The following is a 21,471-nucleotide window of genomic DNA, read 5'->3' on the forward strand; positions in this document are numbered from 1 at the left end:
TTGAAAGTCAAATGTGGAACTGAGGGTTTCCGAAACTAAATGAAGAAAACTTGATGAAACTGATGCCCCGTTTTTAGACACAAGAGATGTAGAATAGAAAATTCACTAATCATGAAGAAACATTCTAATCCTGCTAACTCTTTTAAGTGACTATCAAAGAGGAGAGACTTCTCTTTCTCTTGGAGGAGTCAGAGAGCTAAAAATATAAAAATGAAACTGCTACCAATGGGCCAAAAGCAAACAGAGAACAGAATTTAGTGCCCTAATAATAAGGAAAGTAATTGCTGCTGAATCAAATTTCTCTCTTGATAAGATTTCAAAAACCACTAAGTACATATTACCCAGTGATGTGTGCATACTTGGAAAAAGCTGCTGTGAATCTTCAAGGCAGCCCAGGCTTAAGTGATGTGCAAAGAACCTATGGTAATGATGATGACATTAAAAGGTTCATAGAACCAGTATTAATAGCTAGAAGCAAGATGAAGCACTAGTTTTCTGCAAGAGATCATAGGCAAAAACACAAAGCTAAGAAGAAAAGAGAATATGAATTTTAAGAACAGCTGAAAACAGCAGGTGAAATCTATCTACAGCCACCTAGAAAATAAGAAGGGGCTTGAAGAACAAAGATGGGCTGGAACTAAAATTCTGCATGAATTAGAATTCCACCAAATAACTCTATATTAGGAATTATGCTGAGCACACATAGCAGTAATTTTGAGACCTTGCTCAGCATTTGATGCCCACAAGATGGTATAATTACATTAGCTAGAGAAATGTATCCCACAGGTGAGAGGATTCTTCGACATATCATCCTAGAACCACACAATAATTCTGACATTAAACCCCACTTGTTTTAGAACAAAATAACTGAATTTAAAGTTAATGGATCCTTTCATTCAGAAATGAAGCTATCTTATTTTGACAAATCTAATAATCTTTGCAAATAAAAGTCCAGTTTGAGCACTACATAAAGAAGACAAAATGAACTGTAGTCTGAATATTTCCATCTTTTGTGATTTAAAATTATTTTCAAGTGTTGCATTTCAAACCTTTTGTAAAAGCAAATATTGCATTTAAAAAAGAATAGTATTTTGCAACATTTAGCTGGGTTTTGTACTTTTTTGGAAACCCATAAACAATACTGGATGCAAGAACATAAAAGTGAAATCCCTCATAAATTTGTATTAACCAGTGAAACTGATCAGGCACATTTCTCTGCCTAGCATGAGTAAAGAGAAACACAAAAAAGAACTTTAAATGTGATGTTTACTGTTATAGTTTCACTAGTTCCCTGTCTTAGCAAACAGCAAACCTTCTTTAAAAGTGAGGATCTTACTAATGTTGACATTGTCCTTTAAACAAACATGTAGGACAGAATGGATGGGCTTTGCCACAGGAAATACAGTTACCAACCCTGCAAGCATCAGTGAAAACAGGTGAAGATTTGAATATAAGGGATCCCAGTGAGACTTCTTCGGAAGTGCATTTTCAGGATTGGGTCCAAAAGAGAAGAAATTACACACTTGCAGTGGAATTCACAAGTAGTAGACTTGAGGTATAGGATAGTGAGTCATCAGGGAGTTAGCTTCAGAAAATCCTTCATGCAAAGAATGATGCAGAACAATTGTCCTGCTGGTTTGAGAATATACGTGCTGCTAGAAGAACCGTAGCCAAAGAAAAGCTTGCTTGGAAGCCTGCTTCCAAAAAGAAACTTCTTAAACAATTCTTAGCATCAAATATGAATGTGAACTATCAGCCAAAACAGGGTAGAGAAGAAAATAGAAATGGGTTAATTAGGTGCAGAAAATACTAGTGTTGAGCATGTACTGAAGAACATCTGAGTATATTACTGTTTTTCTATGATGAATGATTAAAATAATCTATTTTTTTCCATTCACTATGGCTGCTTCATTGTGTATCATTAGGGAATGGAGATTTATGCATGCAAGTATTTGCCAGGAAACAAAAGGGGGATGTAGGGGCTATTTAGCATATGGCAGAAGAAAAAGTTAACAATGAGATTCTACTAGCTAGTTTACACAGCAGGCTTTGCCCACAATGGGCTAATTAACCTTAAGAAGATGCAAGATGAAAGGGGGTAAAAATCCATCTCAATTGGCAGCGCACTGTGTATGCTATGGTACTAATGATTTAAATTTGTCTCAAAGAAGAGATATTTGGTGGAAATTAGAAAATCTAAAAATTGAATTATTATGGACCAGTTGGCCTGTAATAATACCTTTTGTATTGTTAACAGGACAATTTACAGACTCTGAGGCTACATTGATACTAGCAAGTTAAAGAGTACCAGGGAACATTTCCCAAAACCTGAAACTAAACCATCTGTAAAGTTAAACAGTAAGAATGGTCACTGGCACTGTTTTGACCTGGACCAACTAGCATTCTCCTAAACAACTCCTGAGCACAGCTCAGAGTCTTCCATGGGTCCATGACCATTCCGAAGACTCACTTTGCATGGGGACTTCCTGTTTTTGAGAGTAAAAGAATGTAATAATATCTTCCCAAGAAAATTTCATTTAGTAGTACAGACAAAATCTGAGTTTTCTGGAGCTCGTTTTACCTGAAGGTCAACCTAACCAAAGCTATTTAGCGAAGTTATATGGAGAAACCATATCTATAATTTTAATGAACAACGACCAGCCATTTTTGGACCTGGACACTGTATGCCATTAAGAAGGAAATACAGCAACTTTATATTTCCTTTATATGCAGTATCTGTGCCAATAACTGTTTGACAAAAGCCAGAGGGCACTCAGCCAGACACTCCATTGTGGAAGGAAATCCATTGTGATCCAATGAAGAGAAAAACAAGATGCTTTGACCACCACTTAGGGAAACAATAACATGATCATCATCAATCAAAGCAGAGCTGGGTAGCAGAGAATACATTGCTACAGTCTTAGTATGTCTAACAACACTGGTGATTAAGTCCCTACCTTACTTGCCAAAGTGAGTTGCTTTCTAAATCAAAGTTTAGAGATCAACAGCAAGTGGAATTACTGGATAAAATGAGGTGAGGGGTCTTAACCAGCTCCCTAACTCTACTGTGCACATATTTGATATGTATGTGCAAAGTTAGAAGATGAATGGGAGAGCTTCAAAATGCAAGGCTGCACTCACAATGAACTCTGACTGCAAAATTGGAGTCTAATACAAGAAAATAAATTAGGTTCATTCTTTGAGGACTAAACGAATCATTCTGCATAAAACTTGATTCTTTAACTTCAGTGAAACTTATTGCAGGATGAAGTGCTTTCCAATGTGAGCGAAAAACAGAGTCAAACCAGAGTCAAAACAGTAAAACAGTTAAGTGTTCAGTTAAAAGTGCAAGCCCAGATGAAGTGGTACATGTCTGCAATGACTTTACAAACTAGGCGTAGGAGATATTCAGCAGCTCCTGGAGTCTGGATAACAATGAAACTGCCATTACAAATCACCTTCAACAAAAATTATTCAGAACTATAATAGAGGGTCTTGGGCAGCATTTTATTTTAAATATTTATTCTGAATTAAACAACAGGCTGGACTGGTCTAAGGGGTGGACCAAATGCCTGATGAACTGATAATGTGGGAATTACTATTTTGTGCTTCATCAGATATTAAATATTTGCATACAAAAAATTTACATACAAACCCAAGTTTTGCCTAAAGGAGTATAATTCAAAACAAACAAACAAAAACCATAACAATGCTATTGCTATATTGCTTTTGTTACAGAAGCCTAATATGGACTAAAAACATTTCTGTCAATTAGATTTCAATTAAAATTCTTTTTTTTTTTTTTTTTTTGCGAAATCAGGGATATCATCCAGGCTCCAGCAACAATCGAGAATTGCACTGAGTACACCTCATAGCAGTACTTTTTAGCTATTCACACCAGTCTCACAAGCATGATATGAATGCATAATATGATGTGTTTTAGAAGGGGATGGTAACTATGCAAGATGATCAAATTAATAAAATGAGAAAATCATCCCCTTATAGACTTACTGTTTGAACTTTGTGGAAATCCAGGTAAGGAGGATGGACCATTCATTCCAGGCAGAAGAACAGGAGGAAGGCCAGGGAGTCCTGGATAAGCTGCTGGCAAACTGATACCATGAAGAGAACTGCTGTCCATCATGCCTGGCTGCTGTACTGTTAATCCTAGCACATCTGTAGCCTTCTTTATGCGATCCAATTCTTGCTGTGCCATCAGCTGTCTAACCGTTGTAGGAGCTAAATAATCTTTCTCCCGATCTAGCTGACTTCCCACAGTTTCTCTCACTTTCGTAATATGTTGTTTGGAAAATATATGATCTCTTATGGACAAACGCGCAGAATATTTCACGCCACATAGAGAACATTCTGGCTTTGTCCCATCAGGTCCAGTCTGATTTATCATGAATGGCTTCCCTATGTTAATTTTGAATTTCTTTTCTTTAGCCCGGGCATTCTGAAACCAGACCTGGACTACACGTTTGGGCAGGCCAATCTCATTCCCTAGCATTTCACATTCCTGCATTGTTGGAGTCCGGTAGTCACTAAAGCAAGCCTTGAGAACTTTAAGCTGAAGGTTACTCATTTGTGTTCGGAAACGTTTGTGGCCTGGCCGATCACTGTTTTTGGATTTAAAGGGATTGCTAGCTCCAAATGGGTTAGGTGAACTTGGATCGGCTATGCTTGAAGTCTCACTGCGGTCGGCATTATCATCAGGGTCATCAGTAATGTAGTAACTTTGGTCATGATCACCATCTTTTTCACTGAAATGTATTGAGGGGCTTGTTAGGGAAAAGATAAATTTATCATCGGTATTCTCATTTGTAGGTGTAGTTGCAGCTTTTGGTAGCGTGTCGTTCACAAGTGTTTTTGGTTCTTTGGGCGGTGATGCAGGTTTTGCATCCCCTGAACTGCCAGTCGTGCTTTCCATTTCATTGTTCCCTTCATCCCCTGTTGTGGCATCACTAATTGCTGTATTAATTGATGAAGTCTCATCAAAGTCAGTCTTGTTTTGATCATATCCAGAGTCAGCAGGAGGGGCATTCAAATTTTCTATATCCTCACTAGACTCTGCTTTAAAAGAAGAAGGACTTAAGAGGTTCTTGGGTGACATTTCTGCAGTTTTGCTAACAGGGGTTGATACAGTGGAGGCTAATTCATTTTCACTTGATAATTCAGTTTTTGCTAATGACAGTGATGGGTAATCAAAAAATATGTACTTTTGTGGACTTTCTCCTCCATCTTCAGTTGATATCAAAGGACTCGGAGGTAAACTATAACCGGCCTGTTTCCCTTCATTCCAATGTCGAGAGCGAATATGACTTTCTAAAGCTGATTTTGCTTTAAACAGAGCTCGACAAAAAGGACACCTTTTATGGGACTGGGCTGGACCAACTGCACGGAACTGTCCCTTTCTTTCTCGGGCTCTTGTGTTCTGAAACCAGACTTGTACGACTCTCTTTTTCAGTCCTACTTCACGTGCAATGTGATCTAACATCTTTCTGGTGGGGTTGGAATCTAGTAGGTACTTTTCATAGAGTATTTCCAGCTGCTCTGGAGTAATTGTAGTTCTTAAACGCTTATCACGATGTTGATCTTCTCCACTGTTTCCTCCCTCTTTCTCACTACAGTTATTGTCTTCTTTATCATCTAGTTTTCGTTTCAGGGAACCAGAAACTGTAGCAGGGTGTGTCGTATGTGATGACCCAGTTTGTGGTGGCATCTGAGCAAGAGAACTATTAAGTAACTGTCCAGTCATCAAAGGATTATTGGGGTCAAATATCATATAGGGCATATCCATTGGTCTTTCTAAAAACTGTGAGTGAAGAAATTGGTTTTGGGCTGCTAGGAAATGCATGTGCTGGTGCTCTTGCCAAAGTTCTAGAGTTGGAAAGGCAACTGTACACTGATCGCATTGGTACTGTAACAACTGAGGAGGTAGACTGTTCTGTAGAGAAGTCATTGAAATTGGTAAAGGACTGGAAGGAACGGGTGTGGTTTGTGATGCAGAAGGAGGTCTCCCTACTATCTGTGACTGTTTTTGTTGCTGTGGTTGAGAAGCTGAGGGCTGAGAGTCAGAAGAGGTTACTGGAGTAGACTGTACTGGTTTGGCGCTTTGGGAAGTTGTATCAGTTTGCTTAGAGATAGTTTCATTTTGTTTTGGTTTTTCTGTGGACTCTGGTTTAGGAGAAGCCTTCTCAGGTTCTGGTTTGGGTGATGGAATCAAAGGAGTACTAGAACCAGAGCCAGAACTTGCTGCTGTGACTGCCAGGCTTTTTGATGAGTCGTTTTGGCCAGAAACCGTGCAGTTCTTATACACTGTTTGATCGGAGGCATCCAGAGAATCTTCAGTTTGGCTTTCATCTTGAGCATCATCATCTTCATCTTTATAACACTGCTTTTTCTGGTGTGTAATCAAATCAAAGATCCTGGGAAAAACCACACTGCACTTTTTGCACTGATATTGCATGTTACTAGTTCGAATGTAACGCTCATTCGTCAGTTCCCTTTTCTCATTGTCTTTAGTTTCAGCTTGATTTTCATAACTTTTGCGAGCTTTTTGTCGTGCATTTTGGAACCATACAACAATAACTCGAGTAGGTAGGTTAAGTACAGTTGAAAGTTGTTCAATTTCATCATCCTTTGGATAAGCATTTGTGTCAAAGAAGTCTTGGAGGACACGAAGCTGGTAGTCAGTAAACCGAGTCCTAGAGGATCTCTTGCTGAAAGATGCATCAGACTTGTAAGGTTCTACAGCTGAAGGTTGAGGATCTATTCTGATATCTTCTAATACTGTTATGGGAGGGTTGCTGAAGTTATATGGAGAATCTTTATTTCTCTGTCGTTCTTTAAACAGCGTATTACGAAACCAGTGCTTGATAACTTTCTGTGAAAGACCAGATTTCTCAGCCATTTCTTGGATCTGCTCTTCACTTGGAGAATTGTTAATATCAAAATAAGCCCGCAAGATTTTTAACTGGTCATCTGTGATTCTTGTACGTGGACGCTTGAACTGAGAGTGCCGCAGGAAATTGGGATCTAATCCCAGCTGCTGCTGACAAAGCTGGGTAAGATCTGCAGATAAAGTATCCATTGGTGGCAACTGGAGGGCAAGCTGAGGAGGCAATGCAGGATGCTGCACTGGCTGCATCATAATTGGAGGGAAAAGCGGGAGATCAAGTGAAACGGGAAGCTGGACTTGAGGTGGGGCTGATGGTGGTGGTGGTGGAGGAGGAGGTGGTGGTGGTGGAGGAGGTGGTGGTGGTGGTGTGGGTGGTGGAGCTTGCAAAGGAGTGGGAGTTGTGTTTTGAATTTTTCCAGTCCCAGCTGAAGAAGGCTGAGAAGGAGTTGGAGGAGGAGGAGGTGGTGGTGGTGGAGGAGGTGGTGGTGGAGGCGGTGGTGTTTCTGGAGAAGATGGAGAAATTGGATAAAGCTTGTCATATGCCTCCCTGTACTGTCGGGCAAACTTTTCTAATGCTCCATATGGAAAAAACTGTCCATGCACATGTTCTTGATGACTCTTCAGAATAAGAATGTTGGAAAAGAGCTTACTGCAGGTTCCACATTCCAGTTTGTCTGTGTTTTCACCTTCACCAGTCTTACTTTTTTTCTGCACTTTTTGTCTGTTCTCATTGTATTGGATAACTAACTCAAACCCAAAGTTCTCCAACAAAGCCTTGGCTGCATTCCCCCTTGCTCCAGAAGCTATTCTGGGTGGTGGGATGGCTGATTCTGAGGATTTTGGCTTCTTCATATCTTTGTTTTCTTTTAGTCCTTCATTCTCATTAGTAAATTCTTGCTTTGGTTTCTCTTGTTTCTCAGAAATTTCTTCTGACTCCTTATATGATGGCATATCCTTTATCAGCTGGCAGTCTGTACTTACTAAGGTATTTTGCTCTGCTTTCATCAGCTTGCTACTTTGCTGCTGCTGTTTTTGGGACTGAAGTTGGGGTTGGGTGGACTGATACTGTTGTGCTTGTTGCTGCAGTATCTGTAGCTGGGTTTGGCCAACATGGTGCTGAGTTTGTATCTGCTGCTTCAAATCTTCTAGCAGTGATCCTGTCATACCAGCCATTCCAGGCATACCGAATGTGGCAGAACCAGGCAAACCCAGATCTGGGCTTAAGCTAAATTCTGTCCCAGGTATATAGAATGGGAAAAGGAACTGAGGCTGTTGAAATTGCAGCAGTGCTTCTGGTGTCATTGGAAAGTGAGGCAAAAAAGCTGGGTTTAGAAACTGGGGTTGAAAGAACGCAGCTTGCTGTTGCAGTTCATGCTGTAGTTGCATTTGAAGTTGTGCTGGTGACTGGGGTGGGTGATGTGTAGGCTGAGCAGAAATTAATTCAGAAGCTTGCTTTTTATTTAATTCTTTGGCATCTAAATGTGTTTCTTTGCTGTTAACTGCTGGTAAGCTCATAGATTCTAGCATTCCTTGGCTGGGGCTATTAACATTCCCTGCTATACTATTTCCGCTACTTATATTACCACTTGGTTCTAATTTTGCAGCCCTAGCCTTTGTCTGATGAAGCACAGATCTCATATGGATTTCCAATGTAGAACTTTGGCTATACGCAACATTACAAATGCTGCATTTGTAGGGTTTGTTGTCAGTGCTGCTGTTGGTTTCTTGAGGGACAGGACTTGATGCTTCCTGCAAAACCTTTTTGAGTTTATGTAGATGGGACACTGAGTTATAGTGGACCAAGAGAATGTTCTTTTGGGTGAAAGACTCTTTACACACTGTACACTTATATGGGCGAGATGGATCTAGAAATTTTTCCATAGTAAAATTTGGCCCTTTTCTAAAAGGTAAGGTCCGCTTTGGTTCTGAGCCCATATCATCTGGAATAGAGCTACTATCGCTTCCTACAGGACTTGCTTTACCTTCCTGGTCCATCTCATAATCTCTTTCTATTTCCTGTTCTAGTGCATGATCATCTTGTGCCATACTTTCGCTTTCTGCCCAGAGTTCACCATTGACAGGTAAAGATGCACACAGCTGCTGAAGTTCAGCTTCACTGAGTTCAGGGTGGCCTGCTTCCAAGTGTTTTTTTAAAGCCTGGAATGTACGGAAGCTACGTTGGCAAAGGCTACACATGGTAGCCGCCCGAATAGCATGATACTGGGAATGTATCTGAAGCTTCTGCATAGTCTTAAAAGCCAAGCTACAATGGTTGCAACGGTACTTATAGACATGGCGGTCAGAAACAGAGAGCTGTTGCTTCTTCTGCTGTTCATTTAGCTGATCTGTTATTGAGTCAGTGGTCTTTATATCTTTACTGCTGCTCTTATTCCAATCTGGCGTTTCAGTAGATTCCTTAGGTGGCTTCTGTTCCTCAGTCTTAATTTCCATTCCAGTTTTTGATTCATCAATCCCAGGGGTACTTTTCTCATCCACAGGACTTTCACCTAGTTAAAGAAAGTTAAGTGTCTTTTACATAAGTAGAAGAGAATAGCACGTAGTATTAATGTGTTTTTTTTTCATCAGAAATCAAGAGAGGCACCTGGTATGCCACGTGGTGGCCTAGCAAAGTATAGCGACCCATCCTTGTCCCAGAGAATAAAGCAGACAGGACCAACATGAGGTTAAAAAAAGTAATATAATCCAGATGTGATGATCAGAATGGTAGTGGCAGTTGGCCTGGGAGGGGCACAGGGCTTCTCTTTGTCATAAGGTAGGAATTTATTGGTACCATGGGAGCACCAAACAAGAAAAAGAAACAAAACAGTAGGAAAAAGGGAGGGATTAGAAATGGGGTCAATCGGTGGGACAGGTGACTAGAAAGGAGGAGGAAAGTGGTCTGAGGAGAGAGGGAGAAGCATGCTGTGAGAGGTAGCAAAGCAGCTTCCCAGCACAGAATACGGTAAGTGTCCAGGATAAGAAACCTGCTATTGGAAAGGCAGGCAGGATCGTTTGCCTAACATTCCCCATTGATGTTGGTGAAAGTGCCACTGTCTCTTAGGACTGGGTCTTATTTGCTCGTTAAACAAGGATGGCTAGGCCACTACCACAAGCAACATACACGTGGCATACACATGCATCCTAGTAGCTCTGCATAGGTGCAGTCAGCCAAATTCAGGCCCTGTGTTATTTTTCTCTTTTTATCTCTGTGGCTATATGCAAGCCAAAAAAGGATTCACTTTACTGAGAAGGAAACAACTGGTTTCAAAATTTCTAAATTGCCCATACCTAGCTTTTACATGTCTGGGCTTTTTCTTGCATACCTGGATATTTCCCAGATCCCTCAGCTGTAATGGTTGCAGGTGTGTCACGTTCAGATTTCTCTGAAGCAGTTGCTGGCAATAGCATACTATTGGGCATCATGACATCTGGTACAGGAACCTTTGAAAACCAAGAACACAGTATTATTACAGGAAAAGTCACAGTATTTAATACTATACAACAGTATGAAATTATAATTCAAAAGATCCACCATATCTGGATCAAAGACTGCCAGTACTAAACCAAGATCTTGTTTCAGTCCTTGATAATGATTTCCGACAGACGACAAATCCAGAGCATCGGGTGTCCCTTGGTGGAGAATCAGCTCAAAACAATCCACAATAAGGTGATGTTATAGAGCTACATACACTCAATATTTCATTGGTCTCAATGTCACCACAAAGAAGGTTTTGCTGGCTATGTCAGGTTGATTGGATTTACCAGGGGAATTATCCTCAGACATCCTCCAAAGATGGAGATCATGTTGAGATATGGTCACCAGTGAGTTCTTGACTAAGGGCATTCCCACTTTGCTTCACCTGTATTGTTTTTTAAACGAATGCTGGACCTTCCATGATCTTTGAAAGAAAATTATAAGTTCATTTCCATACAGAAATAGCAACTTATTTCAATTTAAAATAAGATTTTTCTCTTTCTTGTCTTCAATTATTTATGTATCTTCTTATGTACTATTATAGGTGTCTGATAGTACTCAGTTTAGTTAAGTTGACATTAATATTTGCTCAACACTTCATGTTTTCCTTTTGCTTAGCTTTTTAAAACATACTCATATCTGAGATAAAGGATTGTCTAGGGGTTCAGGCTAAGACTTAGCAGGACTGGGTTCCCACTCCTGCACTCCAGATTCTCTCTAAATGACCTTGGGTAAATCAGTTCAGACTGTGTTGCAGCTCCTCATCTCTAACATAAGGATAGTACTTCCTTCCTTCATACAGAGGTAACAAGAATATCCACAGGAGAAATTTCTGAGTGGTAAATTACTATAATACGGGAAGATACATACATTACTAGGTATGAGTAGAAATACCTTTTGTTCCTTTTTAACAGTTTAAGAAATTATTTTAAGTCTTTATTAGGATACATAAGAATTATACATCTATTTGTAGGTATGTATGTATGTATTTATACCAATTGCCTATTGGAAAAAATATTCTAGACATATTTTAAAAAGCCCTGGGCTTAGTATGTTTGTAATTTAGACATGGCATTAATAGCATCCTCTCAGAGGACTAGTGACTTTGATTTTGTTTGGGAGGGAAGGACTTTTAAAAAAATGATGTAGGTAACTGTAAATGTCCCAGAGAAGAAAAAATTGCTGTAAATTTGCTATTTACTTTGTCATCAGAGAGTTCAGGAATGGACAGAGTATATTAGTGTTAACAACCAGGACAATTTAGATGATGCAGATTATGTTTCGCAATCTCTTTTTCTGTCAAACAACCTTTTTTTTTCCTCTCAGAAACAGTGAGACAACTCCCCAGTACCTGGAAAGGAAAGGAGAGGAGAGGAGAGGAGAGGAGAGGAGAGGAGAGGAGGGATTTCAAAGTTGCTCCATTATCAGCATAGAGGGAACCATGGAGAACTTGAGAAGAAAGCTAATAATCCTCAATAGGGAGGGTTTTTTCTTCCACATTTTTCCAGTTTCCTAAAAGGGTTTGGGAAAGTTAAATTTCTACAGCCATTTTCCTCGTGGTGGGCCAAAATCACACAGTCTGGCAGAGCTATAGTTAGTAGAAAACCAAGGAAAAGAAAAGAAGAAAGAAAACTTTAATCTGCTTTTGTGGATCCCTAATTTTGTATTTGCTTATCAGCACTAGCCACAACGAACCTTAGACCTTCAGTCAAGAGCTCTTTCAATTCTTTCTTATTTTTTTGCCACTTTACTTGGGAATGAGGTGGTAGGCCTACAACCATAACCGTATAAAAGAAGGAGGAGTCTATGAATACAGAAATAAATCCTTAAGGAGGTGGATCCTTGAGGTTTCCAAGTGCATTTCCTTCTAAAAAGGCAAGACTACCAGAATCAGGGTGTCTTAGGAGGTCTGTTTTCTAACCGAATCTATGATGTAATAACAAATACTTTCTAGACCTGATTGTGTCTTTACTGACATGGTTTTGAATGGTGCTAAGTCATTATTTTTCACAGAAATCTATTATTTTGACATGGTTTGTGCAATTTTGCAGTGAAGAACAGGATTTTCCTGGTAAGGTTGGAATGGGATTCATCCTCCAAATAGAGTTTGCTGGTTATGGCATTCATCCCAATCGTGGAGAAGCCAGTTCAAGTCCTTGCCTGATCTAGGGTAGGTACCTGAAATCAGATATTCCATATCCTAAAGAACTGACCTAACTGGATTGCTATCTATTCTTGGACTTGCCTTTCTGTTTTATACTTACATTTTATTCCAAAAAAAAACCCTAAAGGGTCTTTTATGCAGAGGCAGAAGTAAGAAACAGGACATTCTGTACAATAAGATAGTCATGTTCTCTACTTAGCACCACTACTGATATTTTACAGTGAATTTCATGTAATATAATGCAAGTACGGCCCAGCTATACAGAGGAATTCTTCTATGTTTGGGAACTACATTCTACAGGGAACTCCTGTTATTTTACAAACAGGAGTCACAATACCTCTGAGACCTGGATATTACTAGACCCAATTTATAGGTATGCACTTAGAGACATTGACAGGCTTGATTTTTCCAAGGTTACTGTCAATGAGGAACTGCAGGTTTTCAGCATCTTTGAAATCCACCTTCAGTCATTTTCCCAAGGGACATCAGTCACTGGATGAGCTGGCAACATAACCTGAGTCCTGACTCACTCCCCTCCTTGGGCTACCTGAATACTATATCACAACAAATACATTGCCCAGATGCCCGAGTACATTTCTGTAGCATGTGCATCAGTATTTGGAACACTTACTGTCATGAGCAGTTTCTCCACACAGTCAGGGGACACACTGTGCAAATGGGTCAAATGAAGCTGGAGATGCATTTTGTTGCTGAGGACATCCTGGCAGAGGGGGCAGCAGATAACAGGTTGCATTGAATGCTGTGACAGGACGTGCATCTGGATACGATTTGGGTCCCTACTGTTGTAGTTACAATAAGGACATTGATAGAACTGAAAAAAATCAAATTAAGATGCAGGCTATTAGTCAGTGTGCTTTTTATAACTGCTGATATTGCTATTTTAACAACATATCATCTCTGTTTCATTCTTGAGTTATTTGAAAGAGTTCTAGAATGCAATTAAATTGTTACATTTTCCTTTACCTGCTCATGACAAAATTTATTGTCCTCTGGAGGCTTTGATTTTTTAGCTGCACCATCCTCTTCTTTTGCCAGAAGAAGCTGTTGTGCCCCTACCACAGTGTTCACTTTTGGTTCCTTCTCTGGTGTGACTATTCCTGTTCCGAAAACATAATTTTTAAGAACATATTTTAAACTTTAAAATATCCTGGTTTACAAAGAAGTTGTGATTCCAAAGGTCTGTATTGTCTTTGGGAAAAAATATAGTTGAAGAAAACAACTCTGGTAAGCACAAAGGTGAAAATACACTTTTATCCTTGATGGAGACTATAAATACATCTAAAAATGGACTCTTCTGTACTGTTTAGATAACCTTAGGTTGCCTTTAAAGATTAATCAATAATGTGCTTTCTTTAGCAGTTCAGTATGAATTTGTGTATTATATTAAAACAAATCAGCTTTTGCTTAAAAATCCTGTTTTCCAAAATAATTAATTTGCTGCTGTTTAATTACCCTCTCTCTTTTCTAAACTGTCTGAGCAATATGATTATTGTGCTGTTTTGATAACTCCTGCCTGTTACAATTCTGAAGCTAAATATAGTGAGGCTTTAAAAGAACTACGGTGGAGAATAGGATTTCAGAGCTAACTTAATATTAATTATATACAAAGATCAGTCATTTGGGATTGCCTTAGATGTTTACACTGTGAATTTTTATAGTCTGGCATTTGTGATCAAAACCAGAATATAATTGTTTTCTATAGATAGTTCTACTATTAAGTATTAAATACTGTATTTAATATTATGCCTGAACTAGCTGTGTAATGCAGCCCAGTCTCGCACACATCAAAGAAAAGAGTGCAATTCTAATTTCCCAGTCCATCAGAAAATTCTTTCCAGCGTCAATTTGCCAGATAATCTCTTCTGCTAGGCTGGATATTACAAGAGCATTGGGTAGGCATGTCACATACATCTCACGACAAACACAAAACCTCATTTACCAACCATTCCAATCTCATCATAGTGCAGCATCATCTGACCTTTTTTCTGCTGTTTATTATGAGTATTTCTAATTTTAACTTTCAATTTTCACCATCTTCCAGTCAATTTGCAACTAAATTATTTCCAGGGTGAGGACACTATCACTGGACACTGGGTGCAAATACATCTTGAAATGCAATGAAGCTAAACCATTGATTGCTATCAGACCCAACGTAAATATATAGTCCAGGGGTAATCTGATTGTATGCTGTGCATGAAGATTTATCTTGATTTTTTTCAATCCACATAAGGTTCATATAAATGAACAAATTGCACCTCATTGCACAATAACCTAGGATTAATTTAAAAATAAGGTCATGGATGTTTTGGCAACAAAGTATACATGAACAAAGAAAATACTTGTATTTTTCTGTAGACAAAACCACGAACTTTTTATTATTATTATTTTCATACAGACTTTGTACAATATTTGATATTAAAAGAGCAACATTAAAGAGAAGTAAAATAAGAGAACTGTTTTCAAGGTAAATACCAAATCCTCATGGTACAATAATAAACAATTGAAAACTGAATCATACAGGGACATTTTCTGAAGGGAAATTTTTTTAAAAAACATAAACATATTTTATGACTTACACATTAATGGTGAATTCCCCACACATTGTTTTTCATTCTTAAGTTGCTAATGATTTTCTTTGGTGTAATTTAGACCAGTAATTTTTGCACGTTCTTGCTCAAATTAAAGCTTATTTCTGCCATATTTCCCTACTTTTAATGACCAATTTGTCAACATCAGTTTAATATCTGAACAAGCCGCTTTCTGGAGCCCCACTGAATTTTTACACTCTCAGGAACCGATCCTGGAGGCCTCATTTAGCCTGCTCAGTCAGTGCTGAAGGACTAGCGATGCTTAAAGGCAACATCTACATGATGCAATCACATAAGGCACCATTTTATTACTCACTTTGGTTTGTGATAGTACAGTACTTCCCAGCCTATCTGCATTTACTTGGCAATACACCATTATTATTTAAATGTCTTTACTGTGAGAATTATGGGAAGTAAAAAAGTGACATACTATATTAACAGAGAAAGGTTGCTTCTCAGGTTTTAGAAGGATAGGTTCAAACTATTATCATAGCTAATAATTCAAATTCAAATTATTATCATTGTTAAGCTCTCTTCATTTCCAACTGTCAAAAACATCTAACAGTTGACTTCTGTTTCTTACCTTTATCATATGTGACTTTTTAAATGCCCCTTTTTAAAGACAAATGGGCCAGAATCTCAGCTGGTGTAAACGGACACTGGTATACAGGAAGCCGAATTTAAAAGCCAAAATAAAACAATTCTGCCTTATCTTCCGCTTGTCATGCTAGATTGTTCTCAACAGGTTGTTACAGAAATTAAGATCCAAATTCTGCTCCAAAATCCACTTGTGAAAATACATTTAACTGTGTTTTGGTGGTGGTATTTAACTGTTAGCGAAATTTAGCTTGGAGTGCACTCTGTGTGTGCCTGGGCACACACAAGGTTAATATTACACATCATCTTCCACCACAGGATGGAATGACTTAATTACTTCAAAGAGCCTATAATAATCATGAAACACATAGTTCTTGTTTCTATAAAAACAAGGGGGTTTTTTGGTTAAAGTTTCTTTTGCGGTTAATATAATAAAACCGTAGAGTTATAAAACACTGTGCTGGGGTCAATAAATGCATAACAAAGTACAGCTTTTTACTGTTTACTATGATATTTATATAAACTGTCAAAATTTACAGAGGTTTTGTTGTTTTTGTTGTTGTTGTTGCTCTGGATTCATTCAACTTCAAGCACTGTTACTTCTTAAACGGCCAAAGTTCCATCTGGCCGATAGTAAAGTAACTGAATCCGTGACTTATGGTGAGCTTTGGAAAAAAAAAAAAAAAAAGGGGGGGGGGGGGGGGGTTTTTTCTTTGGGGGGGGGGGGTCGCTCCTGCATGCGGTGAGGACCGAACCCCCCAAGCCAGGGTATATGTGCCAAAACCAAAGGAGATCATCTCCTCACACAAGCAAAAGGTCCAGCTATTACAACTCAGTGCCTTGTCTTGCTGTATCAACTTTCTGCTTTCCGTGTTGAATTCACTGTTTTAAGGAGCTTCCTGTAGAGAGGCTGAACAAAGTTACGGTCTTATAGGAAGGGTATTGAAGGAGGAGGGAGAGAGGAGAGAAAATATTATGGTCCCGAGCATGCCGTGTGGCACTGTTTTCATAGCTGGATGTTCCACTGGCATGCTATTCTTACTAGGCAGCTGTAGGAGAAGACTAAATCCAGTTGTTATGCATGTTTTAAATACGCATTCTTTATTCTTGAGACACATTATTTGTTGTTTTTTTTTCCTAATTGTGAAACACAACTGACATTCATTTTATAATTTAAAACACACAACATTATTTTAGATGAAAAATGTAATTTCAATACATTTAGCTCAAAAACTAAGTTTAATTATAAATAAGTGCCATGAAATAGACTAGTCAATGATTGCCTGTCAGTTACAGAATTATTTAACTTGTGTAAGATTGCTAATATAAAAATGACATAATTCACTGCAATTCAGATGCCATCACCTTCATAACATTTTTGAAACCCCAAAATAAAAATAAAAATGTTTGTGCGACTAACAAGAAGGAGAAAGTTAATAAAATACGTATACTAATGAAAAAAAAATCCTGGAAAAGCCATAATCAAAATACTATTTTCTTATTTATGAATCTATGAATTTGATAAAGATTGCATAATTTAAGACTTCTGACACATCAGATGATGTTATTCAGCCTCAAAATAATTCTAAAATTATAATTACTGGTAGAGTATTCTTTCTAATTAGAGTAGAATGAAAGGATAATTTTCATTGCAATAATGAAGGTTAATTTCCATCCTTCCTCATGTTTACTACCTTATTAAAAAGTGCTCCCCTTAGCCATGGCAGAGACATATTACATTTTCAATGCAAATGTATTAATCTGGATAAATTCCATATTAATTCTTGCACTGCATAGAGCTGTAATTTGGATTATAATTAATCTAAAGTGGCACTAGATTTAAATGACAATATAAATGAGGCATTAGTAGGCTTTTCTATTCTGAATGAATATTCAACAAATATAACTTGCATATTGCCAAGTCTCATTTTGAAAGCTCTACTCCTTGAGATAAGGTAAGCAATACAGCACAACAGCTTACACAAACATACTGCTACTAAATACATGTTAATCCTTTCTCGTCTAATAGATTCTATGCTAAAGAGGGGTCACACCACTTTCCTGTCTAACTTGTTAGTATTGTGATTAATTTATTGGTTTTCCTGAGATTTCTTTGGCAAGACTTGCAACACTCAATTCATGAGAAAGCCCAAATTAACATTCAATTATACATAAGCAGTTATGCAGTCATTAGAAATACTTGTCAGCTGAGTGAAAATTAAGATGATGGTCTGAATGTTACATATGCAGAATTAATTTAGATTAGGAAAATAAAAGTTTCTAAAAGATTTAAGATTTTACAGTACAAACTATCTTCTGCAAAGCACAAAGGCAATCATGTATTTCAGCCCTTGTTTTTATATGAATCTTATTGCAAAGTTATTTGTGTAATTGCTGGCACGGGAATGCAGAACAATTATGATGGTTTTTCGTAGTGTACCCAGTAGGCATCTGGATATAGGTTTGTCCTAATTAAACTTGGCCCTTATGAGCAGCTAATCCTGATGGAATTTTGAGAATTCCCCTTCAGTACTTTTTTCTAGATTCCATCATTTTTTTTGCTGGAGCTTTAATACCGTATTCTTTCTTGAATAACTGTAAATGGACCAGCCTAAGAAAAAGAGAGGGCTGATAAACTCCCTGAAGAGGTTCACGGTGTCCCCTAGGCAGATTGTATGGTAGGAAATGCAGGCTGCAGGTGGCTGTCACCCCTCTCCTGGTGAGTGTCCAGGACAGCCCCTGATGAGACCGCACAGGAGGGCGTATGTCGGCCTGGGAGCATGGCTTTACTGCACTGCAGGCAGTTTTTACCAAGTCAGAGAGCCAGCCAAGGGGGATATATATATTTTAAACCACAACACAGTTTCTTGCTCAACAACATCCTTGTCATCATCGGCCTTTCTTCAGTCTCTTGATCTCAAAAAATAAAGTGACTGAAGAGGAGCTGAGGTTCTAAACTGTGATGGGTACTGACCTTAGCATGTCAACAGGCAAACTTAAAGGAAGCTTTAATCTTTAAGTCAGTCTTCTGAATCGATTCGGCATAGAAAGGTCCATCTATAATTTTTTTTTTTTAATATACAAAAATGTTTAATATGTAAAGACCAAATTACAGTATGGGAGAATTTGGGTGTAAAGAAACTCATACGTAAAATGATATTTTCTCTACAACTATATGTCTTTATGGAGAATGCAACCTCCTTTGTATGCTGCTGTCATTGGCATACAAGGAAAAGATATATGACTACCTGAAACTAACAGTCTTCAACCTGTTTCAGCACTTCTTCTGCTTCAGTGAATCCAACATAATATAACTAGGTATAGCGTGCGGCAAAAGTAGCCAATGTAATATTCATTGTGACCATAGATTTCCATCTCATACATAAAAAGCATGGATGAAGTCACATATTTGCCAAATTAAACACAGAAAAAGCCTTGGGTATCTACACCAGATGCTGGCCCTGGGTTTGTTTGTGCACAAGTAAATGTCATGACATAGGGGTTTTGTTTTCAAAGACAGTAGCTTTCATTACTGGGCTTTGTCTATTCCAGGAGATCAAAATTACCCAACCCATAATCCGTTTTCAATGATATTTCCTCTTTCTTAGGCTGAATCATCTGTAAACTTTTTCACTGGATTTTGTGTATTTTTTTCAAAATACCTCAAATAAATGCCCAGGAAGAGGCCAGATTCTTGGGAGTAACTGATCAGAGAGCAAGAGCAAAAAATAATAATAACAAAAAACCCCACATTCTTTGGGTTAAAAGGGGGGCAAAACCTGATTGAAGAAAAAATTCAAGTGGTACCTAATCCTATGCTTATGAAAAATTAATATGCCATCAGAGGAATCACAAGTACAGCTAAGATTAATGAAAGGCGCTTAAAAAATTACAAGCACACAAACTGATTTGATTAAAAAATAATCTCACTGGTCGTCCTGTAATATTCTTCAACTTATCCGCATCTATCCTGTCAGATGGTTATGATTAAAAATAGGTCAATGGGAGGCTACTGATAGAAATCACATGCAAAATGCACATGCAATGAATAGTAGTGGGAATGTCCAGACAGTTTAAAATGAAAGGGGGAAGACAAAATTCTAGCATCTTACCAGAGTCTTTACAAGATTTTTTGCCTTCACTGTTGTCTCTCTCACTTGAGTCTTTATCATCAGCAACAGCCACTGATGTACTTTTAGCAGACCCTTCTGTATCTTCACCTTGTTCTTCTGTGGATAAGCACAGAAAAGATCTTAGAAAAGAAACTCAGTGACCATTTAACAGCATTTGAAAAATATGTCCTGTAATAAGAACAGCATGAAAAGAGGGTGGCAAAATAGGGGGAAGGAGGGGAGGGGGGAAGAAAAGGGAAAGGGAAAGAACAGCACTTTAAAGAGGTTGGACATTAAATTACGAATAGTTTGCAATATTTCAAAATCTATCCAGAAATTCTGACCGTGTCTTTATCAGAGTACCCGCTTTCCACCAGTGTGACAGATTTAAAGCCTGTCATTTCATATTCTTTGGCTAGAAATGATTTGTGTTAAAATCATGTGTGCGCACACACGCATGCACACACACACCACACGGGCCGGAACAAAAGCCAGCACATGTAAAAATGCATCTTGGAGCCAAAAAAAAAAAAAAAAAAGAAAAAGAAAAAAAAAGGGGGAGATTCAAATATAAATCCTATTAGTGCAGCAGTATCCCGCTAATTGCGGTAAGTAAGTATTAGGTATTAGGTACTGTATTAAATATAAACCTCTGGCTTTGCGAGAGAAGTCTCAAATTTTGTCTCCAGGGGGAGCCATTCAGGATAGATGATGCAACTTGGTCTATGGCTTCTGAGGAAGCAGCATTACCCACACCTCACTTACGTGTTCACACCAGCTAGATTACATGGAAATCTTCACAGTAACTCAAGCCCATTTAATTATTCGGTAAATCTTAGCTATGCTGCTACTGGTGGATTAATCTGTTTATGCAGTTAGCTTCTATGCTGGGGCTGTGTAGCACTAATCCGTGAAAGGCCCACTGTTCCTTTTCATCCTGTGATCATTTGTCTCTCACTGTGCTGATGTCACATTTTAATGAATTTTTAGCAATCTGAGTAATGCCAGATAACCAGACTCGCAACTCCCTACAGCACAGCATGCTGCTTTCATTGCAGCACACACACAGAAAAAATCATATTTCCCAGTTCAGGTAGGAATTATATAAATTAGGAGGTGAAGGTAAAATGGGATTCGAAGCACCAGGCCGCTCAATTTCATAAAATCTTTAATGACCATATAAATTAACCCTGGAAAGGCAAAAGGTCACAGACACACATTTGCATACACTCTTCTATTCACTTTTGATAAGCAGAGCTTTTATGCAGGGAACATGATACAATTAACCCTTCAGGAACCATACAAAATGCAGCTACCGACATTTTAAGTGTCAAGCATTAACTGAAAATTACACACTGCATAAAATTTTCATTGTAAATGCTATAGTGATTGAAAGGGGAAATAGTGGCCCTCTTCGCACCCCATGTTTTATTAATAACATTCTGACAGCCGAATGAAATATCCTCTGTCATATGTAGCAGCTGAGCACAAAAAAATTGCTGCTTAGTGCCTTACTTGCCAGCCATACACTGCAACTGTATGCCTAGGCAAACAACCCTCAGATCGATGTGGCGAACCTATCCGATTCTCAACTCTCTGCGAAACCTTTTGTA

At 38.3% G+C, this 21,471-nt stretch overlaps 1 protein-coding gene across 1 annotated transcript in view; it reads right to left on the reverse strand.

Moving 5' to 3' along the window:
- The window catches only part of ZFHX4 (zinc finger homeobox 4), a 152,712-nt gene that overhangs the window by 4,578 nt on the left and 126,663 nt on the right, over positions 1–21,471 (reverse strand). Inside the window, exons 5-9 of the mRNA XM_009335012.1 lie at positions 19,859–19,975; positions 13,525–13,658; positions 13,172–13,372; positions 10,225–10,342; positions 4,012–9,408 (exon numbers count right to left, since the gene is read on the reverse strand). Of these exons, the coding sequence (XP_009333287.1) occupies positions 4,012–9,408; positions 10,225–10,342; positions 13,172–13,372; positions 13,525–13,658; positions 19,859–19,975 (5,967 nt within the window). The remainder of the gene's footprint in view (positions 1–4,011; positions 9,409–10,224; positions 10,343–13,171; positions 13,373–13,524; positions 13,659–19,858; positions 19,976–21,471) is intronic.

The sequence above is a fragment of the Pygoscelis adeliae genome, unplaced genomic scaffold, assembly GCF_000699105.1.
Source record: "Pygoscelis adeliae isolate BGI_AS28 unplaced genomic scaffold, ASM69910v1 Scaffold101, whole genome shotgun sequence".
NCBI classification, from domain to species: domain Eukaryota; kingdom Metazoa; phylum Chordata; class Aves; order Sphenisciformes; family Spheniscidae; genus Pygoscelis; species Pygoscelis adeliae.